The sequence below is a fragment of the Protopterus annectens genome, chromosome 2.part2 (assembly GCF_019279795.1).
Source record: "Protopterus annectens isolate FY-2018-M chromosome 2.part2, PAN1.0, whole genome shotgun sequence".
Taxonomy (NCBI): domain Eukaryota; kingdom Metazoa; phylum Chordata; order Ceratodontiformes; family Protopteridae; genus Protopterus; species Protopterus annectens.
Genome location: NC_056730.1, coordinates 732,764,213 through 732,791,082, shown reverse-complemented (window position 1 = coordinate 732,791,082; position 26,870 = coordinate 732,764,213). Strand labels below are relative to the sequence as shown.

Here is a 26,870-nt window from a genome sequence, read left to right as displayed (position 1 = left end):
CATACATACACATATACTTCTATATATATGACACTGACATGATGTAACAGAGCTGAACAATTGTTACTGGTGGTTACTAATTTTGTTTCCCTTCTCTTACTGTTTATATTTCTTTCCTAATATTGTGGACTTAGTTTCTGAAGAAGTTCTTATACAATAAAGAATGAAAGCGTGCTCAAACATCAGTTTCGTTTATCTTTTTGGTTTTTAAATTTGTATTTTTTGCTGCTGAAGTTTTTGTTTGTACATTATATATATATATATATATACATACACACACATATAAACATATATATATATATATATATATATATATACATACACATATATACATGCATTAAACACACACACGCATATACATGTATAAATACATATGTAGATTGACTGATGTGTGGGATGGTAGTGATTTTATGTCACAGCTACAATGATTATTAGTGCGAGTGACAGTCACTGAAGGAGCTTTACAATTCTGCCACATCACATTCCATCTGATGATCACAGGACGTTCCGCTGCAATGGCCTGCTGAGAAAACTATTTTAGGGATCAGAATGAGGAAGTTTTATCATGCAATCTGGTGATGAGAGAAGAACGTTGTTGTGGTACAAGGTCATTCTTTTTATAAAAATGGTGGGCCCAGATAGATATAAAACTGATGAGTGCGACTGGCAATTATACTTTCACATTCATAATTTCATAAAGCCAGATTTTCCTTAACAAAGTAAATGCCTTTACAAAAATAAAAAAATGCAGAAAAACAGCACAAAGGACTACTCATTTTTCTAGCATGTGTAAGATGAAAAATGCCATCACCTGACCTATATTTTTCTACCCATCTCCTATTGAAACTCGACTTCACTAAGAAGCATTCTACTTTAGCACACTGGTACGCCTTAAATATAGTAATAGGCGCACTGTGGTGGGTCGAACACACTTTGCCTACTGCTCCAATTATGACTATTAACAACTGAGGCACCTGGTATGATTTACGCCCAAAGGGTCTTTGAATAAAGAAGTAAATAAAGAAGGCTACCACAAAACATTACAGAATATAAAAGAGCTGTTTTGAAGCTAAGCAAGCAGTAACCCAGTTAAAAATCCATGCATACTTTTTATTTTTTAATTATAGCTGGGTTCATATTCTATGCTCTTAACCCGAACATCTATATTATCATAGCCTACAAACATAAGCATGCAATGCAATCTGAGCGTTATTAAACATGTAACAACATAATATGCAGTGAAGGTACCTACCTTAAAAGCAACATCATACTGCATCTTGTTAAGATGAGCTCGACACTTGAGAGCCAGTAGCAAAGGATCATTGAGAACATCTGGAAGCTAAAAATAACCAAGAAATTAGTATTTATTTTATGCACTTATTTATTTTTTATTTTGCTTTTGTTTACAGTGTTTGTCCGACTGGGTTTAGTTTAAAAAAAAAAAAAGCCCTTTTCAGCAGAAGCTGAAGAGAAAAGCTGCAACGTATTAAAAACATTTTTAACAAACATTCAGTAATATACATGAACAAACATTTTGTAACCTACATTAACAATTATACATACATTTGGTAATTAAATTACATTCATGAAATAAAGGCAACTATTACAGTATAAAAGATACTTGTGCATTAGCAGATGGTGAACACTGAGCTTGTGAAGAGGTATATTAGTGGGTTTGTCAAATAGATAATGTGATTAGTGCTTACAAATTCAAAGAAACTGAGGTAAGGAAGGAACTAGGTAGGACAGATAATGTCATCATTGTAGTTAAGAAGTGGGACGTAAAGCAGGTTTAGAAAAAAAATGTGTATGGGTCTACATCACTTTATCGAAGGTTCATTGCTGTGAACCTTCCTTCATTGAACCAAATACAGCAAACGTTCACTTCATTGAACGACTCACCCAGGGAAATGAACAAGTTGGCCATCATCGGAAAATGTTCTTTTTCCCCACTGTAGTGCAATCTTGGAGTTGGTATATACAGTTGGGGGGTGTGGGGGCACAGCCCCCCACCTGGGTAGGTTTGAAATACCATGCTTTGTGTGATGGGGGAAATCCTGGGCAACTCGTTCCTTTCACTGGGTAAGTCATTCATTGAAGTGAACGTTCGCTGTATTTGTTTCAATGAACCTTTGATGAAATTATAAAGACCCCAATCATCTCTCTCTCTCTCCCTTCCCTATAGATATATATATATATATATATATATATATAAAAACATTCATAAGGTTTATATTACAAGTATATAGGTAGAATGCGCAGTGTCAGTACTATGTATACAGCTGGGAGATACTAGTAAAACTGATCAGGTACTGGTGAAGACTGGTTGTGGAGCACAGGATTCTGAATTAAGAGAAATGGTCTGGCAATATGTCAAGCTGTATTTTTCTTTACTTCAATTTTTACCACTCTCCTCCCCACCAAGTAAACTTTTGTCTTTACATACCAGTAGCTTACAGCCACTAACAGGCTTGAAGAATCAGTGTTAAGTTTACCATTTACTTGATAAAAAGATGGACGGAAAGAAATGTTAGAAGTCCAGTGACGAATCAGTCCTGTTATCAACCACTAACTGGGAAATACAAGTAATAAAGGTGATTATACAAACATAGTTAAAAACAACATAGCAAAAAAGCTACTCTGCAAACAAAGACCATTAGACAACACTGTGTCATTTAGTGGTATTTGTGTGTAGATAAGCACATGGCAGTTAATCACAGTTACTTCCCTTGCCTGTGGCTTTCACTAGAGTATCTCATCTGTAGGAGACTTAACACAGCATATTTTTCACCTGTTTTGCGACAGTTTTTTTTTTTTAAACAGTTTTGGCTTTCTGACAAGTAACAATACAGGACTAATAAATAAAATATAAATGACATGCATGAATGTTGTGCGTCATGGCCGGCAACTCGCCACGTAAAAATCTACTGCCAATCATTAGCAAACCAGAGTTCCGCTGTGGCGACCCCTAACTGGGAAAAGCCGAAAGACACAACAACAACATGAAGCAATTCAGACTTGTGTGTTAAAATACAAAATGCAACAAAACACAAGTAAAAATAAAGTCCAAACTAAGCAGGATGAGAACTAATAAGTGAACAGCACCAGTGATGCAAAATGTGTACTCATTAATTTCAAGCTAGTTCAAATGTGTAAGCTCTGCTGTGGGTGCTTGCTACACTGGAATTACAGTTCAGCTGCATATACACAAGGTTATGGCAAATTCACTATGGGTACAGGAAGGCATGCACTGTTATGCCCACAGCTGGAATAACAAAGTATGTGTGTGCGTATAGGTGGGGAGGACAATATACATGGCCCTTACAGGACCTTTAGGGACAGCAGGTAATGTTGCAGACATCCGCAGCAGGATGCCCGGTGTCTATCAGTGGCACAGAAACTGAAGGGTACAACCAGTACCTGCAGATGTTACTACGATCACCTACTGTATATCTCCCTGACCCTCTTAGTGTGCCCCAACAAGAACAAACACTGAATGATGCCCATAGAGATTCCCCTGCTCAGGGGAATGCCTGTTACTCCCCCATAGAACAACCACTGTGTCTAGGGAGTGCCACCTAAAACACACAATGGAAAATAAATGTGGCTCAGTAATGCACAAGATTTCCTTTATGCTGCTCCTCACTTCTACAAACTGTAGCTAAATAAGCACATACTGTATACCAAAGCACAATGCTTCTCCAAGCCTTGACATGCCCACTGGACATCCTGCTGCATATACCTGCTTTTCTGTGCCCACAATGAATTTATCCAAGTCATTCATCTCTGAGGCTCAAATGCAATTCAGCCATGTGCCCCCAACCAAATGACCCACAACCTAGAAACCCAAATCCCATCCAAGCATGCCCATCTAGAATAAAATTAACAGAATCTTTTGCTTGGGACATCAAGCTTTCTTAAACTCGATGGTGAGATACAGATGTCAGCTTTAGCTAGAAATCAATCATTCAACTTTTGCAGTGAGACTAAAAAATGACCTCCATGGGATAAAGCCATTTGTGATGGTGCCAAGGGAAAGACTAGCTCCTTGTGAGCAGGCAAGTTGTCATGGCGCCAGGGGTACCTAACCACAAAGATGGCTGCCTAAGAAATGCCTCTTCTGCTTCCCTCAAACTCATCAGCTGATGACAGGTGCAGTCTCAGTCTTGTACTAACTACAGGACAGCAAAAAGCCTGCAAAGTGGCAAAACATCACAGAAGTGGCAGACATGATAGGAAGATGATTTGGCCAGTGCATGGCTTTTGAATGTTTTACTTTCTATATGCAGTCTAACTTTGACTCCAAATGCAAGAGGGACCTTCCCATAGGCATCTCTGCTGGTAATCTTCAAAGATAACAAATCTTGCCTGAGAAAAGTAAGATTCTGGTTTGTTTTGCCTTCTCCTTCTGGTGGCCAGACTGAAGTAGCTACACTTGCAGCACTCTTACATGCAGTGTACCTCTTCCTAACAGTGCAGTCAGTATTGGTGCAGTCCCCAGTTAGTGATCTGGTGGCTGCAAGACAGCTTTGAAGGTCAATGCTTTTTAAGCATCAAATGATATTTTCAGGAAATGTACATTATTGTACCAGCAGCAGAAAGGGACTAGCGGTTGCCAGGGACTGGCCTACCATTCTAATCTGAAGCATGATACAAAGACATGTGTCAAAGAGACGATATTTATAATGTAATGTCAAGCTGTGAAAAGTAATGTAAATTGCTGAGGACCCTTTGTTGACACGGCAACCCATCATGAACTAAAAATAGCAAGCAGATGCTTATTAGCCATAATGTAATTAGATAAAACACGGACAATATCAGTCACCCACCCAGTATAAGTGCAAGTGTAACAGATAGCAAATAAACCACACAAAACTAAGTACCTGGTACAGAGACAAAAAAGATAAAGAAAACATTTGACAGAAGCCATTTATAAGGGGATTCTACCAACAATCTGTCTAGCAGTGCAGTGGATATCAAAGCAAATGGAGAGTATTTCAAGAAGCTTCTGAATGAAGAAAATCCTACAGAAAATCCTACAGAAGCTGTACCGTTGCATGCACAGCCTACAATGAAACAGAAGAAAGACTCCGGTCTTGAAGAAGTACAAAGTGCACTACGGAAGACAAGGTCAGGGAAAGTGGCAGGCTCAGATGAAGTTACTGCACATATGATCAAGCTGTTGGGGGCTTTAGGAGAGAAATGTTCCTGAGGGTACTAACTGCAGTAAGGACAGAAAGGCATATCCCAGATGGCAGGAGAATAAACATTCTAGGTATATACCAGATGACAGGAGAATAAGCATTCTAGTGCCAGTGTAGAAGAAAGTACAGTTGTGTACACCTACCATAAATGTAGATGTTTGAGTGTATTCACTGTTGTAGTCATTACACTTGGGTTATCCTGCTGGTAGGCTACCCTCAGTCGGCCTGAATTCCAAAGTCTAGGTCTGGCGTCGGTTGCTGTCGATTCTTCCCTGATGTCAGAGCGCCAGGGGTATAAAAGATGCAGCCGATGCCATTTTCTTCAGTTTTTCTTGCCCCAGATGTCAGGTGCCCCCAAAAGGGTAGGCTAAAAATATACCAATAAAACATGCATGCACCAAAATATATTATATCTTCATCTACAAGCAAATACACCACATAGGTTGTATAGATTAGAGAAGTTCAGATAAGTTGCAGCAAAGATATGGGGGATGGTGGGTGGGTAACCTGGACTGCAACAGTGAATACACTCGAACATCTACATTTATGGTAAGTGTACACAACTGTACTATGTTCTTTGTGTTTCACTGTTGCAGTCATTACACTTGGGTTGAATCCCAAAGCTATGGTTGGGAGGCTGGTGCTAAATAGCATTAGGAGGGCTATGAGGCCCTGCAGAACTGCAGTGGCATAGCCTGCCCTGGATTTAGAGTAGAGTGGTAAATGATGGTGCTTTGTAAAGGTGTGCACTGAACTCCAGGTAGCAGCCTCTAAAATGTCCTTGGTTGGTACTCCCCTGAAGAAGGCTGCTGTAGTGGCTGCTGCTCTGGTTGAATGTGGCCTAAAGCCCTTAGGCACTGGCTGGAATGTTGTGAATAGCAGAAACGAACGCAGTGGCCTATCCACTTTGAAATAGTCTGTTTTGAGATAGCCTTTCCTTGTGATCCTGCAGCATATGCCACTAGTAGTTGCTCTTTCTTTCTGAAAGCTTTGGTTCTGTTCAAGTAGAAGCGTAGCTGCCTGTGTATGTCCAAAGAATGCAGAATTATCTCCCCTTTATTCTGTGGGTTTGGATAAAAAGTAGGCAGATGAATAGTTTGGTTAAGGGCCACACTGGACACTACCTTAGGCATAAATGTCGGGTTTGTCCTCAGAGAAACCCTGTCTGGATAAAAAATTATAAAAGGTTCCACAGCCATCAGTGCCTGTAGCTCTGAAACTCGTCTTGCAGAGGTTATTGCTAGGAGCAGAACTATTTTCCAAGATAAAAACTTTATATCAGCTGTAGCAGCTGGCTCAAAAGGAGGCAGGGTGAGTTTTTCCAAGACATAATTGAGGTCCCATGCAGGTATTGGTGATCTCCTTGGAGGCCTTAAGTTTTTGGCTCCTCTGAGGCACTGCCTTAACAAGGGATGAGAAATAATTGGTGGCTCTGTATTGTAATGAGCCAAAATGGTAGAGGCATGAATTTTAATTGATGAAAAGGATAGGCCTTTGTCCAGCATCTCAGTTAAGTATTGGAAAATCTGAGGAATATTTGGTACAGCTGTGACAATTCTTTGTGCCTGGTTCCAAGTACATAATCTCTTGCATTTTCCAGTTAAGATTTTCTGGTACTAGGCCTTCTGGCCACCAAAATGATATCCATTACAGCTTAATGAGAGGTGTGTTTTGGATGACTACATTATCCGCCATGCCGCCAGATTTAAGGTCTTTAGTTGGCTGTGCAGGATCTGATTGTTTTGCTGGGATAGTAGACAAGGTATTTGAGGCAAGGTCCAAGCCAGGCATTGAGACAAGTTCCTTAGGATTGGATACCAGAACTGGCAGGGCCAGTCTGTAGCAATCAGTATCATCTTTGGCTTCTCTTGTCTGACCTTTAGGAGTACCTTGGGGAGGAGAGGCAGTGGGGGAAAGGCATATACTGTTAAGCTTTTCCAGCTGAAAGATAGGGCGTCCACTTTCCATGCTTGTCTGTGATAAGTCCTTGAGGAGAATCTTTTTAGTTGGTAGTTCTGAGGGGAGGCAAATAGATCTATATGTGGACATCCCCATTTCCTTGTTATCATTCTGAAGACTTGGGGATCCAATTTCCACTCGTGGGGATCCATGAGGTTTCTGCTTAGTTCGTCTGCCAGAGTATTTATTTTTCCTGGCAGGAATTGTGCCTACAGATGTACTTGGTAAGTCAATGCTGTGTCCCACAAAGTCATGGCTAGTCTGCAAAGGGGGTAAGGATGAGTGCCTCCCTGCTTGTTTATATACCACATGACCGTGGTGTTCTCTGTCTTTATCAGTAGCTGTCCCGGATGAAATAACCTTGAAGGCTGGCAGGGCATTCTGAAAAGCTAGCATCTCTTTTTGATTGATATGTAGATGCATTTGGTTTGTGGACTATGTGCCTTGAATACATCTTCCTGCCATGTGGGCCCCCCAGGCATAATCTGATGCATCCGTTGTTAATGTCTGCCTGGCTGGGGGTAAAGTGAATGGCTGTCCCTTGTTCTGGTGACAAGCCTTCGCCCATCATCGAAACTCCTGTTGCAGGCAGGGAATGAGGGTAATTATTGTTTAATGGCTGTGGCAATGTTGAGTCCAAACACTTTTTATGTACCATTGAAGTTTCCTCATATGCAGTCTTGCATATGGAATTAGTAGAATGCAGGATGCCATGAAGCCCAAAGCCTGCAGAATTTTTCTTGCAGATAACTGGGCCTTTGTTGTCAATAGGTTGAAATAGGTAGTCAGTTGCCTTTGTTTGTCTGGCGTGAGATAAGCCATCTGGGCAGTTGTATTTAAGCTTGCACCCAGGAATATTATCTCTTGAGAGGGTACTAGTTTTGATTTCTTTTCGTTGACTGTGCACCCTAGGCCTGTTAGAAATCACTTTACAAATGCCAGGTGCTGTAGTAGAATGTCCTTGTTCTCTGCTTGAATGTAGCAGTCGTCCAAGGATATATTTGTATTCCTCATTGTCTGCAGAGTGCAATTACTGGTGCCAGGCACTTTGTGAAGACCCTGGGCACAGAAGATAAGCCAAAGGGCAGTGCAGAGAATTGGTAGTGCACTGAGCCAGCTTTGAATCTGAGGTATCTTCTGCATGTTTGTCTGATTGGGACATGCAGGTATGCCTCTTTTAGGTCTAAAGTCACAAGCCACGCCTTCTTGCCCAGCATGGACAGAAGTTGCTGTAGAGTCAACAGTTTGAATTTTGGTATATCCAGAAAACTGTTTAGAATATATAGGTCCGGTATTGGTCTCCAGGTCTTGTCCTTTCTTGGTACCAAGAACAGTCTTGAATAAAATCCTTGTCCCTGCTCTTGCTGTGGTACTTGTTGGATGGCCCTCATGTCCATGAGGGATGAGACTTGCTTTTGTGCCTCTGCCCATTGATGTTTTGGCAGGTCTTGCCAACCGTTTGTCCTTGGCAGGGTATGGAAGTGAAACTTGTAGCCTTGTGACACTAGGTCTAGGACCCATTTGTCCTGGATTATTATGTGCCAATTTTGAGCAAAAAGTGCTAGTTTTCCCCCTAAGGGTGCTGCCAGAAGAAAAGTGCTTGGTGCAGGCAGGGGGAAGTCATTGGGACTGTTTCCTGTATGGCTGTGATTTATCTTCTCCACTTTTGGAGGTAGAAGCACCCCATTGTTTAGGCCTGTACAAACCTTGGTGTCTAGGATCTGCCCCTTTGTGGTCTGTCTGACACTGGAAAGGACCAATTCTTTGTAGGCCAGTGTCTGCTAAATCTTGGAGGATGAACCTGTAAGACATCCTTAACCGTTTGCATAGATTTAGCTTTGTCCTCCATTTTCTTTAACACCTCTTCTGCTTTAACACCAAACAAAATATCATGCTGTAATAGGGCATCTAATAATTTTGCTTGGACATGATCAGGCAGATTTTGTTCCTTTAACCAAGCATGCCTCCTGATGACAGAACCCGTAACAGCGGCTCTGCAGGGGGCCTCCAAAGAATCAAAACCACATTGCAAAGTATGCTTTCCAACTTGTTCAGCTGCATGCAATAAATCCTGCATTTCTTTGTTTTCTACACATTCAGAATTTATCAAAATTTTCTGTTTAAGCAGTGACATAACATATTGCTGATACTTGAGCATATGAAACTGACAATTTAAAGCCCTTATAGCCAAGGTAGCAGAACTGTAAATCTTTTTTCCCCATCTGTCCAATGCCCTAGAATCCCTGTGAGAGGGGGTAGGATTTTTGCAGCGGAGTCCTTGACCCCTTTGGGACCCTGAGAGACAGTTTCTGGGTCAACAGCAGGGTTTTTGAAAAGGAATTTATGAGAGTCAGGAACCTTGTAGTACCTGTCCGGCTTAACAGAAGGTGGTGGTAAGGAGACAGGGGTCAGTCTGGACTCTGTAAATACATCATCAACAATGTCTAACACAGGTGGAATAGCTAGGGGCCTGTGTTGTGGTAGTAAAAGGAAGTCTCTGAGCCTTTTCTTACATTCTGAAAAATCTTGGCTCTCCTAGTGGAAATGCTCCCTCATGGTATGCAAGGTTTCCCCAAAAGCGTAATCCTCAGGAGGAGAGGCTGAAGGGATCGATTCTTCAGCATCAGAATCCCCATAGGGAGGAAGAGAGTATTCCTGATCAGAAGAGGAGTCAGATGAAATGGAAACCTGATCTGAAGATCCAATATTCTGTCTCTTGCCTAGGCCTTTTATCAGGTGGGGGATGGGAACCCCTGATCAAAGTAATTAAGTCTTCGACCATTTTGAGCATCTGTTTTTTGGGCATGGAGGCCTGTCCATGAGGCTGTTGTACTTGTTTCTTTGTCTTTAAAGGTGCTTTAGTCTTTGCCTTTCAAGCTGAAGTTGTTTTAATGTATAATTGAGTAAGTCTGAAAACACCCTCAGAAGCTGATGCCTGCTCAGCGGCTCCGGACCCGTCTGAGGGAATAGTCTCCGAAGGTCCAATACCTTGAGCTTCCAGCGGCCTAGTCGACTCCACGTGGGAGTCGGTAGCGGCCTGCGGGTCTAAAGTAGCGGGCGTCAGGGGCTGCGAAGGTGCGTCACTGAGAACCAGCGACTGGATTAGAAGAAGCCTCGTCGTCAGTTTTGGACCTCGGATGCCTGTCTTTTTCTTTTTCTTTGCGTTTCTTGTGAATTCCAGTAGTCGGATGGCTATCCGACGACATCATATAATTAAATCTTCTGCCAAAATAGTGAAATGCAAAATCGTACCGACACTTAATAGTGCATTGGTTAATCCTACCGACACTTAATAGTGCATTGGTTAAATCTAGCACAAAACCGACAACTAGCAACGTCGTGGTCAGGGCCTAGGCAAGGAATACAGTAAGAATGAAAGTCCTTATGAGGTATTTGCTTCCCACAAGAAATACAATTATTAACTTTTTCTGACATCGGTCTGGAGCAAGAAAAATGTTTCCCCAACGGGGTACTTAGCTTTTTAATGAAGACGTAGGATCTGAAATTCGAACACGAAAATCTCAGGAGTCGGCCGACTGGCACTTGCGAAGTGCTTATGCTTCGGGCACCGCGCGGCAAGAAAGACTGAAGAAAATGGTGTCGGCTGCATCTTTTATACATCTGGCGCACTAACGTCAGGGAAGAGGCGACAGCAACCGACGCCAGACCAAGACTTTGGAATTCAGGCCGACTGCGGGTAGCCTGCCAGCAGGATAACCCAAGAGTAATGACTGCAACAGTGAAACACGATGAACATCTTTAGATATGATGTGAAGCACCCAGCGGTCCACTGTTATTGACTCCCATGCCACTGGGTGCAAGGACAATCATCCTCCTACTACCTCCAGAGTAGAGCAGCCAGGCAACCCCTCAGAGCTGCTACCCAGGTCTGTCCGAGAACGGTTCTCGAGACCCGAAGTTCCACGGACCACCTCTGGCCTGGACCAGCATTCATTCTGTCCCCCTCTGCATCTAGGGGAAGAAGAGCTCTGAGTGTCCCGGGAATGCTGAGACTTCCAGAACCTCATCTTATTTTGCCCTCTCTGGCTATGGGAAAAAGATCTTTGAGAGTTAAGGAAGCGGATTCTGACGGCAGACAGTGTCTTCCCATCCTTCTCATTCTGGACTAGTGTCTCCTTGATGGTCTTACCGAAAAGTGTAGAGCTGTCATAGGTTCATAGGTTCATACTAGGCTATCTGCCCAAGGGCATTTATAAGCCTAGCCAGAGTTTTGTGGCTTTCGCCACCCCTTTAGTTTGGAGGATACTATGCCCATTACTTTGCTGTGCCTCTGTCAAGCAGTGACACTGAGATAATCCCTGGGTATATCTGCGATCTCCCATCCATTGGTCAAGATTTCTCTTGAACAAAGCCAGCGAGGTGCTCTGCCTCACATGTACCGGGATTTTGTTCCACAGCATAGGGAGTCTCTGGGTGATGAATCTGTCCCTCCAGCACGTCCTATTAATAACCGTGTCAAGGTTTAAGTCTCCTGCCCTTGTATTTTTGAGGGATCTAGATTTTTTGAGGTGAAGCATGTTCATCAATTCTGGGTTGGACATGGCCTTGTATGTCAGGCACAGGTCACCTCTGAGCAGACGGTAAGCGACTGAGTAGAGCTGAAGTTTCTTCAGTCGGGCAGCATAGGACATATTTTTGAGACCCTTTATCCTTTTGGTGAGGAACTTTTGGGGCCTTTCCAGTTGCTGCAGGTGTCGTGTCAGATACATTCTGAATGGGGCACTGTACTCAATCATTGGCCTGATGAGTGATGAGTACAGGGGGACGATGACTTCCCTTGATCTAGATGTGAATCCCTTCATGATCAGGTGGGCAATGTAGAAGGTCTTCCTAACTACTTTGGCAACGTGAGTATCAAATGAATGGTTACTGTCAACCTGGGTTACCCAGATCCCTGATAACCTCTTCTGTGCTTAGTGGGTTGCCACCTATATGGTAGCTAGGGGTAACCTTGTTTTTCCCGAAGGGTATGACTATGCATTTTTTGGCGTTTAACTTTAGGCCATGGTTCTGGCACCAGTTTTCCATTTCTATAAGACCCTTCTGAAGGATATCTGTGTCAGATGTGTTCTCAACTATGGCGCCCAGTTTGCAGTCATCTGCAAATTTTGTCAGCCATAATCCTCCTGTGTTTGCTTGTACTTCTGAAAAGTAGATGCTGACCAGGAGAGGGCCCAGGACTGAGCCCTGTGGGACACCACTTGTGACAGGCTTTGAGTCTGACATGGCGCCAGCAACTCTGACCCTGTGGGTTCTGTCACTTAGCCAATTTGCAACCCATCTTGTGATGTATGGGTTTACATTTAAGCTGATGAGTTTTTCAATGATACCTGAGTGGGGTATTGTGTCGAAAGCCTTTGCCAGGTCGAGGTAGGCTGTGTGGACTGCCTTTCCCTCATCAATGGCCTTGGTGACTGTTTCGAAAAAGTCCACCAGGTTTAAAAGGCATGATCTGCCCTTGACAAAGCCAAGCTGGGTCGGATCCAAAGTCTGCAAGTCTCCTATGTCTTTATTTATGAGTTCCATTATGATCCTCTCCATAGCTTTGCAGATCAAGCTTGTCAAGCTGATGGGACAGTAATTTCCCGGGTCGGTGGAGGCACCTCCTTTGTGAAATGGGACCACAGTTGCCGTACGCCACTCCTTAGGCACGTATCCTGAGGTGAGGCTAAGATTAAACAGCTGCCCTAACTGCGGGTTTAATTCCTCATTGAGTTTGTGGAGCACACATCCGGGGACACCATCTGGTCCCATGGATGCTGTGTTTTTTGCCTTGGAGAGAGCAGTTCTCACCTGAGCGTTAGAGATGTTTGGGGGGCTATAATTCTCTGGTATAGATATCTCACCTTTTGGGGGGGGGAAGAAGTTTGCACTGAACCTGTCAGCCAGTATGTTGGCAATGTCTGTAGGTTCAGTAATTTTACATCATTTTGAACTAATTCTGAGCATATCTGGGAGTTTCCTCCCAGGTTTCTAACATAGCTAAAGAAGGCCTTATGATTATCCTTTGAGTCCTTAGCTTTTCTCTCAAAATTTGCCTTGGATGATTTTATGAGAGATCTTAGTTTTTACTTATAATGATCAAGGGTGTTTTCCTTTAAGGATTTTGCTCTATCTTGTAGTAGCTTCCTCCTTTGTTGTAGAGCTTGTTTATGGCTGGGGTCCACCAAACTGGACGCTTGCCTTGGTACAAAGAGTCTTTGTTTTGCTTGGGATTGCCTGATCCATGCAGTCCTGTAGGTGCTGGTAGAAGGCATTTGTAAGTGATTCAGCGGCTTGAGTAATGGTTTCCACAGTCTCGGGGGCCTTAAAAGAGACCACACTAGCCTTTAGAAGTGTGAAGTCGGCTTTTGAGAAGTTCTTCACTGTGGTCTTTTTTATCTCAGGTGGGGGCGGGATGTGGACTTCCAGTGAGATTAGTTTATGGTCTGATCTCACCAGTGAAGGGTATACTTCTGGTGTTGAACATTGTGACCCCATGTTCGTGATGATGAGATTTAGTATGTTACCTCCTCTTTTTCCAATGTCATAAGGGACATTGGAAAAAGATGCCTTAAAGGGTTCAGAAAACGGACACAACCTAAGCAAGACGTTACACCTCATGGACACGCCAGACCCAGCCATACTACCCACTCCTTCCGTAGCATGGGAGAGGAGACGCATGGACGTATTTGATACTGCTTTTAGAGTGGCCATTTTCATGGAGGACGAAGCCTTGTCCTCGTACTCATGGACTTTGGTGAAGACTCCTCCAGCTCCTTTACTAAGTCGTGTTGGAGTCTGGTGACATGGGTTAAGTAATTCAGCGCCCTGATCGAAAAGGTAGCTGAAGCATACACCCGATCCATCATCCGTGACTCCCTGTCAGGAGGGTGAACCGAGGAACTCTCCTGAGCAAGTTTCTTCTTAGTGGCTGCTGCTACCACCATGGCGTCCCACAGGGGAGCCCTTATTCCTGGATGGCCTGTCAATGGGGGAGGGGCTTAAAATTTGGGTCGCTTGGGGATAGGCTCCACAGTGTCCAGTTCCTTCCACGCCCACAACGTGATCAAATCCACTAAAGGATCCATGAGAGGGGACACCCAGGAAATAGATGGGCCCATGCTGAAAGCCTCCAGGAACACAGACTCATCAGAAGAGGGCTTGGGGGCAGACCAACCTCCCCGCTGGCGCAGGATCTCCATGATGTCTCCAAAGGAGACATCCTCGGGAGGTGATCTTGAGGAACACTCTTCATCATCTAAATCTGTGTCCTCGGTAAGGGACTCTGCAGAGTCCAAGTGCCTCTTCTTGCATGTATGCTTGCGAGGCACATCTCCAGTGGGGCTCTCAGGGGAGCGCTCGCAAGCCATATGTTCCTGAGGGGGAACCTTCTGGGGCTCTTCGAGCATGGACTGTCCCTCTGGTAAAAGAATGGGGACAGTAGACAGAGCCGAGGGGGTCTGGGAGGAGTCCGAGGGGGGCAGTCACGGGTCTCAATCAGACAGAGACGACCCTTTCTACCAAAGGAGAGAGGACCTCTTGTGAAGCTAATAAGGAGGCCGGTCTCCCCGGGTCTAACCCGAGAATCGGAGTCGGTCCCAAAGTGGATGGAGCTCCGAGGGAGGAGAACTGACCCGACAACGTCGGAGCCGATGGAAAAGGTTCCACTCCCTCAGATCCGACATCCAAGCTCCAGCTACGAGAGCGGCTCGGATCCAAACTGGTCAGATCAAAGACGCTCCAGGAAGCTGTCGGCATCGAGGAAACAAGTACTGTCGGCGCCAACCCCCTGACCAAGGCCAATCTCGGATTAGAGTACTCCAAAGCCGAAGGTCGGATCAGGGAAGGAGAAATGGGTTGAAAGAAAGAAAGCGATCTCCCCCCTCCAGAGGGAGGGGGGCTGGCAAGACCCCCATCTGGATCTCTGTACAGATAAAGCGCCTCTTCATCTTGTCTAGATCCATATCCGAAAAGGAGCAGGTTGACCGTGGCCACGGACTCCGACCTGGCGGGTCGGGGAACCGAGGCCCGGGAGACTGGATGCGACTCCACCGGCTCCGGGGAAAACCTCGGCGATCGGAGCTGAGGGGAGTCATGGATCCATGCTGACTTGCTCAGAGAAGTGAGGTCCAGGGACCTCTTCCTCTTTTCCTTCTTCGACTCTCTCCCTTTCTCTACCTCTCCTCTACTCTGCTACCACAGGCTTAGATGCAGGAATTTGAGTCCCAGCCTGGGGGGGAGGAGAGGCCAGAGGAAGAAAACAGGGAGAGGCAGTCACAGCAGCTGCTATGACTGAAGCCGAAGACGAGGAAGGTGGATCAGTAGAAGGAAGAAGTTCTTTGAGGGCCAACTTGGCCTTCCTATCCTTTAAAGCTCAGGGGTTGAACCTCACACAAATGGAGTAATCCACATTAAGGTGGGCCACACCTACGCGCAACACACACAAGTGTGGCCATCCACTGTGAAGAGCTTATGGCCACACTCTGTGCAACCTGAGAGAAAGAAAGAAAGCCTTAAAAAAGACAGGCAAAAAAACTTAACTCCAACACACACACACCCACTCACCACGCTAGTCTAAAGACAATACTACGGGGAAGGGCACCACAGAACAAATTACTCTAACTATTTACCTAATCAGACTAACACTCGACGTCAAAGCGTTGGGAGGGGAGAAGGGGTACCTAAACTCACCTAGATCGATGAAAAAGAATAAGAAGTTATGTACCTACCATAACATTCCATGTTAGTTGTCTTCATCTCGCCTTCTTTCTTGCTGTTTGGGATCGGAGCTGATCCTCGGCTCCAACTCGGCCATCTTCAATAGCTCGAGAGCTGTTTACTGGCGCGAGGCTACCCCTTATCCCATGATGCCTAGCGAAAGCCACACATATCTCGTTTGAAATAGCTAATCCCAGACATAATATGAGACAAACCAGTTATCAAAAAACTGGTTGTTCCATGCATCCTAAAATCTAGAATAGGTTAGGAAGACCTAGCCAGAAGAATAATAATAAAGAATACTCAGCTAGTGAAAAAGGATACCTCTCGATCCACTAGGACGTGGGGGACGGAGGGAGGGACGCAACAAAGAAGGTGAGATGAAGACAACTAACATGGAACGTTATGGTAGGTACATAAATTCTTAATGTTAAGTTGTCTATCTCGCCTTCATTCTTGCTGTTTGGGACAGCGTCCCTAGCACTTAACATCCTGGGTGGCTCAGTGGAACAGACTCTTCAAAACAGTGGAATCAAAGTCAGCTCTGCTCCGGGAGACCATATCCACCTTGTAATGAGAAATAAAGATATGAGGGTTTGCCGACGTGGCAGCTGCACAGATGGAATCCATAGGCAACCTAGACTGAAAAGCTACGGAGGTGGCTAATGCCCTAGTAGAATGACCTTAAGGTTTAGTTGGTAACTCTTTATTCCGTAACTGGTAAATAAATTTAATAGTGTGGGACAACCATCTGGATAAGGTCACCTTGGAAACTGGGAGACCTTGTTTGTTTAAGGCATAAGAAAGGAATAATTGGTCTGACTTTCTTATTTCTTTAGTTCTATGTAGGTAAAAATGCAATTGTCTGTGAACGTTCAATTGGTGAAGCTTGTACTCTGCTTTGTTGCTATGATTGGGGAAGAACACAGGGAGATCTATAGATTGATTTAAATTATTTTCTGAGCAGACTTTAGGAAGAAATGAAAGATTAGCCCTCAGAGAAACTCTGTCCTTGTGAAACAACAGGTAAGGAGAGAAACACATAGTGCTTGAAGTTCTGAGACACTCCTAGCTGAAGTGATAGCAACCAGAAAGAGTGTCTTCCAAGACAGAAACTTGATGGAGCAGGATGCTGCCAGTTCAAAAGGAGGCAGAATTAAGGAAGTTAGGACTAAATTAAGGTCCCACGGAGGAGGGGGATCTCTCACTGGAGGTCTAAGATTAGATGTTCCTCTCAAAAAAGCTTTACAGAGCTTATGAGACATGATGTTAGAATTTTGCAAACCGATATGAAAATTAGAAATGGCCGCTAATTGTACCTTAATCGTAGCGGAAGTGGCCCTGGAGTGAAAAAGTTGGGCTAGAAATTCAAGAATTTCATGGACTGGGGCTGTGAAGGGATCCACATTCCTGGACTCTGCCCAATAAGAAAAACGTTTCCATTTGCTACCATAAGTTTTTCTCATTGTAGACTTATGTGAGGAAACGATAATCTCATGGACTGCTGGGGAAATGCTGGGAAGCCTGGCTAGGGTTGGAAGTGGAGCAACCAAGCTGTGAGCTGGAGAGTTTGGAGGGATTGATGAATTAGGAGATCTGGAATCGGGTCCAGAGCTGATCGAGAAGGTAGGGGTGCAGGAACGGGCACCATATCTGTCAAGGCCAGTAGGGGGCAATGAGGATCATTTTGCAACCCAACGATTTTGCTTTCTGTTTGAGTTTCGGTATCAGGGGAAATGGAGGAAAGGCATAAAGAAGTCCCTGAGGCCAATCGTGGACTACAGCGTCTCTGGGTATGTGACCTGGAAGCAGAAGAAGGGAGAAGTAGTTGCTGCATTTGCTGCTGAAAGGGGTGGCAAAAAGATCACAGCAAGGATGTCCCCATTTGCGTAAGATAAGATCCGCAACTTCCTGATTCAGAGACCACTCATGAGGCATAAGGATAGCTCTGCTGAGCCTGTCCACTATGACATTGGATCTCCCAGGGATGTGCGTCGCAATCAGAAAACATTAGGAGGAAATCGCCTACTGCCACAGTTGAGTGCTTCTCGACACAAGGGGTAGGATCTGGTTCCACCCTGCTTGTTGATGTACCACACCACTGACACGTTGTCTGTTTGAATTGCAATGGTCTCGGAAGGGAGTCTTGAAGGGCTTGCAATGTTAGGAGCACAGCTCTCATTTCTAGGACATTTATGTGCAGATGGTACTCGTGAGGTTGCCAAGTGCCTTGGACTGTCCTGCCCAGATAATGCCCCCCCACCATATCAGGGAGGCGTCTGTAGTCACTGTGGCTACCAGAGAGGGCTGTATGAAAGGTCTGCCCTGAGTCACTAGCGGGGAGACCATCCACCAAGAAAGGTGCCTTTTGCATGCCTCCGTAATCAGGATCATGTGAGACATGGGTAGCTTCTGGAAAGACCACTGCATGAAAAGAAGCCACTGAAGAATTCTCATGTAGAAACGTGCTAATGGAAGTAGAAGAATGGCAGCTGCCATGGAGCCCAGAGTTTGAAGGACATATATGACTTGGATCCTTTTGCTCTGCATTAGGATTTGCACTTGTTGGCGAATTGTGGACACACTTTCCAGTGGTAACCTTGCAAACATTTCCCTTGTGCTTAACAACTCTGCTCCTATGCAAGTGATAGACTGACAGGGCAACAAGGCAGATTTTTCGAAATTTATTGTAATAACTAGCTGGGTGCAAGATGTGATCGCATAATCCCGCGCTTGTAAGAGTTGATGCCTGGTGGTAGCAGTGAGGAGCCAGTCGTCTAGATATGGAAACACCTGGAATCCTTGATGTCTCAGGTGAGCTGTGACCACTGCCATACATTTGGTGAACACCCTGGGGGCTGTGGTGAGTCCAAAGGGCAGAGCTCTGAACTGGTAATGACTGGCCCCTACCCGAAAGCGAAGAAATCTCCTGGAGCGTCTGTCCATCTTGATATGGTAGTACGCATCTTGAAGATCTATCGAGCACATCCAATTGTCCTGACCCAGGAAGGGTAGAATGGACTGTAGCGTGACCATCTGAAACTTTGTTCTTTGTACAGATTTGTTTAGTCTGCTGTGATCCAGAATTGGTCTCCAGTCCCCTGTCTTTTTTGGTACCAAACAGAATCTTGAGTAAGTTCCGGATCCATGCTGGTCTGCGGGGACTTCCTGAATGGGTCTCTTTTTTTTAGCAGTTTTGAAAAGTACAGTTTTGTACCTACCATAAATGTAGATGTTCGAAGATCCACATTGCTGCAGTCCTTACATATGGGTAGTCCGCTGTCCTCGGTCGGCCCGAATACCAAAGTATTAGGCTGACGTCGGTCAAGGCGCTTAAAACTGACATCAGGGCGTCAGGGTACAAAAGCGCATGACCGACGTCATTTCCTCAGTCTTTTCTTGCCCCAGATGTCAGAAGGCCCTAACAAGAAAGGCCAAAGCCAAAACCAGCAAAACTAACCAACCACCTGCACTAACCATATTTACAATATGTACAACACAAACCACACCACCACCTTCAACAACAGAGGGAAGGAGGGAGGATTGACTGCAGCAATGTGGATCTTGAACATCTACATTTATGGTAGGTACAAAACTGTACTATGTTCTTCATCTCACATTGCTGCAGTCCTTACATATGGGTAGAATCCCAAAGCAGAGGTAAGGGAGGATGGCAAAACTATAAAGCATTAGGAGCTGCCAAAATGCCCTGTAAAATTGCTGTGGCAAATCCAGCCCTAGATTTAGAGTAAAGTGGAAGGTGGTAATGCTTAGAGAAAGTATGCACTGAACTCCAAGTAGCTGCTTCCAAAATATCTTTAGTAGCCACCCCTTAAAAAGCTGTAGAAGTGGCAGTAGCCCTAGTGGAATGAGGCCTAATCCCAGCTGGAATCTCCTTACCATGATGGGAATAACAGAAAGCAATACAAAAACCAATCCACTTAGAAATAGTTTGTTTTGAAACAGGTTTGCCCTGAGAACCCAAAGCAAAATAAACAAACAACTGCTGAGACTGCCTGAACCCTTTAGTTCTGCTCAAATAATATCGCAACTGTCTGTGTATATCCAAAGTGTGCAAAATCCTTTCCCCTTTATTTTGGGGGTTTGCATAAAAAGTAGGCAAATGAATAGTTTGGTTTAAAGCCACACTAGAAACCACTTTAGGCATAAAAGAAGGGTTAGTACGCAAAGACACCCTATCCTTGTGGAAAATTAAGAAAGGCTCAACTGCCATAAGGGCCTGTAATTCAGAAACCCTTCTCGCAGAGGTAATGGCCAACAAAAAAGCAGTCTTCCATGATAAATATTTCAACTCTGCAGATGCTGCAGGCTCAAAAGGTAGTAGAGTGAGTTTCTCCAACACAAAATTGAGATCCCAAGCAGGAGTAGGAGCTTTACGTGTGGGTCTTATATTCTTTGCCCCTCTAAGGAATTGCTTAAACAAAGGCTGAGAAAATAATGGTGGGTCACAGTCATAGTGAGCAGAAATTGCTGCAGCATGAACCTTTATAGAGGAGAAGGACAAACCTTTGTCCAATAACTCAGTAAGGTATTGAAGCGCAACACTTAAATTAGGTTTAGAAACATCAAAGTCCTTTGCTGTACTCCAAAATAAAAATCTCCTCCATTTATCTGCGTAAACTTTCCTTGTACTATGCCTTCTGGCCTCCAAAATAACATTCAAAACTTTTTGTGGAAGCTGAGACCCTCCAGGGTTTAAAACAGAATATGCCAGGCTGTCAGATGTAGAGAATGAAGTTTGACATTGAGTAAATGACTGTTCTCCTGAGACAGCAGGTGAGGAATCGAAGGCAAAGGCCATGGAGGCTCCCGTACCAGACTTCTCAGTAATGGGTACCAGTGCTGTCGAGGCCAATCTGGAGCTATTAAAATCATGTTTGGCTTGTCCTGTCTGACCTTCAGGAGTACCTTCGGGAGGAGAGGCAGAGGTGGAAAGGCATACACGTGAAGATTGCTCCAATTGAATGAGAGAGCATCCACTTTCCAAGCTGTGGGATGAAACCTTTTTGTGCAAAACTTTGGCAGCAGGTAATTTAGTGGAGAGGCAAACAGATCTATGTCTGGAGTTCCCCATAACACTGTCAATCTCTGAAATACATGAGGATCCAATTTCCACTCGTGGGGATCCATAATTTGTCTGCTCAACACATCTGCTAAGGAGTTCTGTGCTCCTAGCAGAAACCTTGCCTGAAGATTTAGCTGTAAACTGAGAGCAGTCTCCCACAAAATCATTGCTTGTCTGCACAGAGGATAAGAATGCGTTCCCCCTTGCTTGTTGATGTACCACATGACAGTTGTGTTGTCTGTTTGAATCAACACCTGCCCTGGAAGAAGTAAATCCTTGAAAGCTATCAATGCAAATTGGACTGCTAACATCTCCTTCAGGTTGATATGTAGATGTTGAAGTCTGGCAGGCCACGTGTCTTGTACCCATTTTCCATTTAGATGAGCTCCCCAAGCTTTGTCTGAGGCATCTGTCGTTAAAATCTGACTCGCCTCTGGCCAGGTCACAGAGAGTCCCTTGTTTAGGTGACATTCCTGAGCCCACCACAAAAATTCCTTTTGAATGCAAGGTATTATCTGAATGACAGTGTCCAAATCTTGGCAGTGCTATGTCCATACATTCTTGAGATACCATTGTAGCTTCCTCATATGCAGTTTGGCATTGGGAAGTACCAGAATACAAGATGCCATGAACCCCAAGGCTTGAAGGACTGTCTTTGCAGTCAGCCTGGACTGACGAGACAACTGGTGGAAGTAAAGAGAAAGATTCTTTTGTTTGTCCGGGGTCAAAAAGGCCATCTGGGATGCTGTATTCAGTCTCACACCCAGAAAGCACATGTCCTGAGAGGGTACTAGACTGGACTTTATTTCGCTCAGAGAATACCCCAGGCATCTTAACACTGCCATCACATACTGTAAATGATGAAGAAGTTCGTCCTTTCCTTGGGCCAGAATCAGGCAATCGTCCAAATAAGGAAAGATTTGTATTCCTCTTAGCCTGAAGAAAGCTACCACTGGAGCCAGAACCTTCGTGAACACTCTGGGCAGTAGATAAGCCAAAGGGCAATGCAGAGAACTGATAATGTGAAGTCCCAGCCCGAAAACGCAGATACTTCCTGCAACTGGGCCTGATAGGAACATGAAGGTAAGCCTCCTTGAGATCCAGAGTCACCATCCAGTGATCTTTGCCCAGCAGAGGTAAAAGCTGTTGTAACGTCAACATTTTGAACTTGGGAATGTCCAGATATGTGTTGAGGATAGATAAATCCAAAATTGGTCTCCACGTGTTTCCTTTCTTTGGTACTAGAAACAGGCGAGAATAAAATCCTAGGCCCACTTCTGGCAGAGGGACTGGTTGTATGGCCCCTATTTGAAGTAGTAGAGAAATTTGTTTGTGAGCCTCTAGTCTTTGCTGATGAGGAACGTCCGGCATGTCTTTGAAAGGAGGCAAGGTATGGAAATAAAACTTGTAACCTTGGTGTATGATATCCAATACCCATTTGTCTTGGGTAATCAACATTCAATTTTCCTTGAAGAGTGCTAACCTTCCTCCCAAAGGTGCTGCCAGGCAAGAAGGATCTGGCAGCTGAAAAAGTAGGTCATTGGGCCTGTTTACGAAAGCACTGGCCCCTGCCCTCACCCGAAGATTGTGCAGGTGAACTCCCTGTTCTAGGTCTGAAAGAACTCTGAGCTCTGCCCCTACCACGTCTAGATCTACCCCTAGACTGAGAATCATAAGAAGGATACGTCCACCCCTTAGCAGGCCAATTCCTACTAAACTTGGGAGGCTGAACTTGCAAAAAATCTTTAACAGCCTGCATAGACTTAGCCTTGTCTTCCATTTTCTTCAAGACTGACTCCACAGGTGAACCAAACAACACATCAGACTGCAAAGGAGCATCCAAAATCCTTGTCTTAACATGGTCAGATAAATTCTGATCCTTCAGCCAGGCGTGCCTGCGAAGAACTGAGCCAGTGGCAGCCACCCTAGACGAGGCCTGCACAGCATCAAAACCACACTGTAATGAATGCTTACCCACCTGTTCAGAGACATGCACCAAATCTTGTAATTCTTTACAGTCAATGCCTTCCGCCAGAGCATCCACCTTAGACTTCAATTGAGAAAGAAGAAAGTTTTGATATTTCAACATATGAAACTGGCAATTCAAAGCCCTCATAGCTAAGGTAGAAGATGTATAGACCTTCTTTCCCCATCTATCCAAAGCTCTGGCTTCTTTATCAAGAGGAACCGGATTTTTTACAACAGAGGCCTTGACACCCTTAGGTCCCTGACTAATAGTTTCTGGGTCCGCCCTAGGACTCTTATAAAGATACTTATGAGCCTCAGGCACCCTGTAATACCTATCCGGTTTAACAGGAGCAGGAGGCAGAGAATCAGGATTAAGTGAAGCCTCTGCAAACACATCTTCCACAACATCCAGAACAGGGGTATAGCCAAGGGCCTATGCTGGGGTAACAGCAAAAATTCCCTAAGCCTTTTCCGAGAATCAGAGAAGTCCTGACCTTCCCACTTAAAATGTTCCCTCATAGAATGAAGTGTCTCTGAAAAGAAAAATCCTCTGGAGGAGAAGCAGAAGGAGTGGAATCATCTGCATCAGAATCAGAATAAGGAGAGTACTCCTGCAAGTCTTCAGCTGAAGACTCTGAAACATCCAGCTTGCTCAAAACTTCCCAACTCTGGCTCCACCCTAGGCCTCTTATCAGGAGGGGCAAAGAACCTCTAATCAGAGTAATCAAATCTTCTGCCATTTTAAGCATGTGCTTCTTAGGCACAGACCCTGCTGAACTAGGAGTGACACCAACAGAAGCTAAAACTGGCCTGCCTCTGGGAGAAGCCTTGGAAACAGAAGGAGAAGGCCTAACCACCCTAGGAAGGGAGGGGAGTACAGTAACTTGAGAAGCCCCTTCAGCCTGACCTGCCTCCTGGGAGACCACCTCCTGCAAAATCAAAGTCTCCCCCTGAGACTCCAGAGAAGTCTCCGTCGGAACCACCGGTTCCACTGAAGCCTCTAAAGAACCGGCGTCCGGAACGGACGACTCATCTTGCCTGTGTTTAACTGTTTTGTCTTTGCGCTTCTTACATGAAGCGGCCGGAGAATCCGGCGGCATATTATAATTGCACCGCTTCCCAAAGACCAGCCTAGCACAATCTAACCTTCGCTTAATAGTGCGTTTATTGAACCTAGCACAAAAGCGACACCCAACAACGTTGTGCTCAGGCCCCAAACAAGGAATACACAAAGAATGATAATCCCTATGCGGTATCTATTTCCCACAAGAAATACAGTTATTCACTTTTTCTGACATCCGGTAAAACACTGAGGCAAGAAAAACCAAAATATTCTAGCGGGTACTTAGCCAACTTGGATTCGGTCTGAAACTCCGAATTCGAAAAATTTCAGAACGCCGAACGGCACTTGCAACGCTGCTTCTGCATCGGACCATGCGGCAAAAAAGACTGGGGAAATGACGTTGGTCATGCGCTTTTGTACCCTGACGTCCTGATGTCAGTTTTAAGCGCCTTGACCGACGTCAGCCTAATACTTTGGTATTCGGGCCGACCGAGGACAGCGGACTACCCATATGTAAGGACTGCAGCAATGTGAGATGAAGAACATCTTCTATTACTGCTTGTTCCTTCAGATTGGGTGGAACATCTGGAAGGGCCTTTTCTGACTGTAAGGGGGGTTGATGGAAGGGAATTTTGTAACCTCCGGATATAATGCATAGTACTCATCTGTCTCTTGTTAAATGTTGCCAGGTTTTTGGGTACAGAGAAAGTCTTCCCCCGACTGCCTCCAGAGGTAAGCAGCTGGGCAACCCTTCAGGGATGCTGGAAGGGCTTGTCAGAGAAGGATTCTCTGTTGCCCTGGTTCTGCGGACCCCATCTGCCATGAGGACGGCGTCTATTATTGTTTCCCCCTCTGCCTCTGGAGGAAAAATCACCACGTGTGTCAGGCAAGGCTCCCTGAGATTAGCGGAACCACATCTTCCCACTCTTCTGACCCTTGGGGTAAGGTCTAGGAGGAGTGGAAAAATGGACTCCCATGGCAGAGAGAGTCTTGCCTTCTTGCTCAGACCTAGTCAACGTGTCTTTCACCTGTGGCCCAAAGAGAAAGGAGCCATTGAAGGGGGTATTGGTGAAGGGCGCTCGAAAGGGTTCTGTAAAGTGACACAGCCGCATCCAAGTATGCCTCCTGAGGGCCACACCCATGCCCGCAGCTCTACTCGCTCCATTGGCTGCATAGGAAATGAGCCTCATGGAGGAGTTAACTACAGAATTAAGAGTTGTTAGCTGGGAAGCTGCTTTGGCTTGTACTCCCTCAGCTGTAGGATCTTGAACAGTATCTCCAAGCTCTTTAAGGAGATCCCTTTGAAGGCAAGTAAAATGACATAGTTAGTTCAGGGACCTCATGGAGAAGGTCGCTGAAGCAAACATTCGCTTTCTGTACCTGTCCATCATCCTAGACTCCTTGTTAGGGGGATGAACAGATGAAGAGGTCTCTGCTAACTCTTTTTTTGTGGCTGCCGCTACCACCATGGCATCAACGGGCACACCTTTAGAAAGGAACTGCTTATCCTGGGGGGCTGTAATAAATTTACAAGGTCTCCTCGGAGTTGGTTCCACTGTGTCCAGAGTTGACCAAGCCTTTCGAGCCACTACAGACATAAGTGGGTCGAAAGGAGGAGAAACCCAGGAGGTGGAAGGTTGGGAACCAAAAGCGTCCAGGAATACAGACTCATCCTCGGTAGGGGCTAGGAGAGTCCAGTTCCCCCTCTGTCTAAGCATTTCAAGGATGTCCAAAAAGGAAACATCTTCAGAGGGGGATCTCAGGGACCCTTCTGATTCATCTAAGTCTGTATCAAAAGTGACAGACTCAGGGGAGTCAATGTGCTTCCTCTTGCACTTCTTCTTCCAAGGGGGCTCCTCTGAGTGATCAGGGGAGGCCTTGGAAGAAGAGGAAACACCGAATGGGGTGTCCTGGGGCATCAGTTCCCTACGCTTGGAATCTGGAGGAGGAGCAGAGGTTGGCACAGACACTACGGGGGACGGAGCCAGTGGGGCTGGTAGTGGTGCTGTCTCAGGGGACAGCACACTCCCCATGACCTCAAAGGCGTCCCTGCCTCGAGGCAGGGAAAGCTCCAGTTCCGAAGAAATAGGAATCTTTCTCCGTGCCATGGGGGATGGCTCTGAGGCCGATGTTGGAGCCGAGCTCACCTGCGCCGATGCTCCGAGAGGGAGAACGGGGTCGGACAAGGGTCTAATGCCACTCACCCCCTTGGAGCAGACAAGGGAGCCCTGGTCCAGATTCCTCGATCAAAGGAACTACCGAGGTAATCCGAGCCGAAGTTGGAACCGAAGGAGAGATGGTGATCGGAGCTGACAGTTCCACTAAACGAACCCCAATGAACTCCGGCTCCGAACTCAATGGAGTCGGAGGAGGAACAGAACAAGAGGTGGATGGAGCCGATACCTGTTGAGGAGGGATAGACAATAATTTTGCTAGTGCCTGTGATTTAAGCAACCTACTTACTACTCTTCTCCACATCATGATCCGACAGCCTAGAGGATCGAGAGGAGTGTGATGAATGGTGGCTACATTCACTTTGCAATAATGGAGACCGAGGAGCCGAATGAACTGACTCTAATGAAGTGGACCTCAGCCTCTTATGGCTCTGAGATGGCTCCGCAACATCTAATGGAGCCGACGGAGGGGTTGTCTTGTCAGTGCCAGCCGGAACCGACATACTCAGTAAATACTGTACAGGAGTCTGCTCCGAAGGTGGAGCCAACAGTTTAATGGATTTTGGGGGTTTCACTGGCTGGGAACTCTTTGCCAGTGAATCCTGAGGCTTTAACAGACCCCTAAGGATCAATTTGTTCTTACACTCCTGCAGGACTCTTAGACTAAAGGCATGGCAAATAGAACAAGAGTCCTG

The 26,870-nt window shown here is 45.2% G+C and overlaps 1 protein-coding gene across 1 annotated transcript in view; it reads right to left on the bottom strand.

The window, feature by feature from the left end:
* The window catches only part of TTC37 (tetratricopeptide repeat domain 37), a 2,356,248-nt gene that overhangs the window by 1,616,934 nt on the left and 712,444 nt on the right, over positions 1-26,870 (bottom strand). Inside the window, exon 12 of the mRNA XM_044064132.1 lies at positions 1,253-1,339. Coding sequence (XP_043920067.1) covers positions 1,253-1,339 — 87 coding nt within the window. The remainder of the gene's footprint in view (positions 1-1,252; positions 1,340-26,870) is intronic.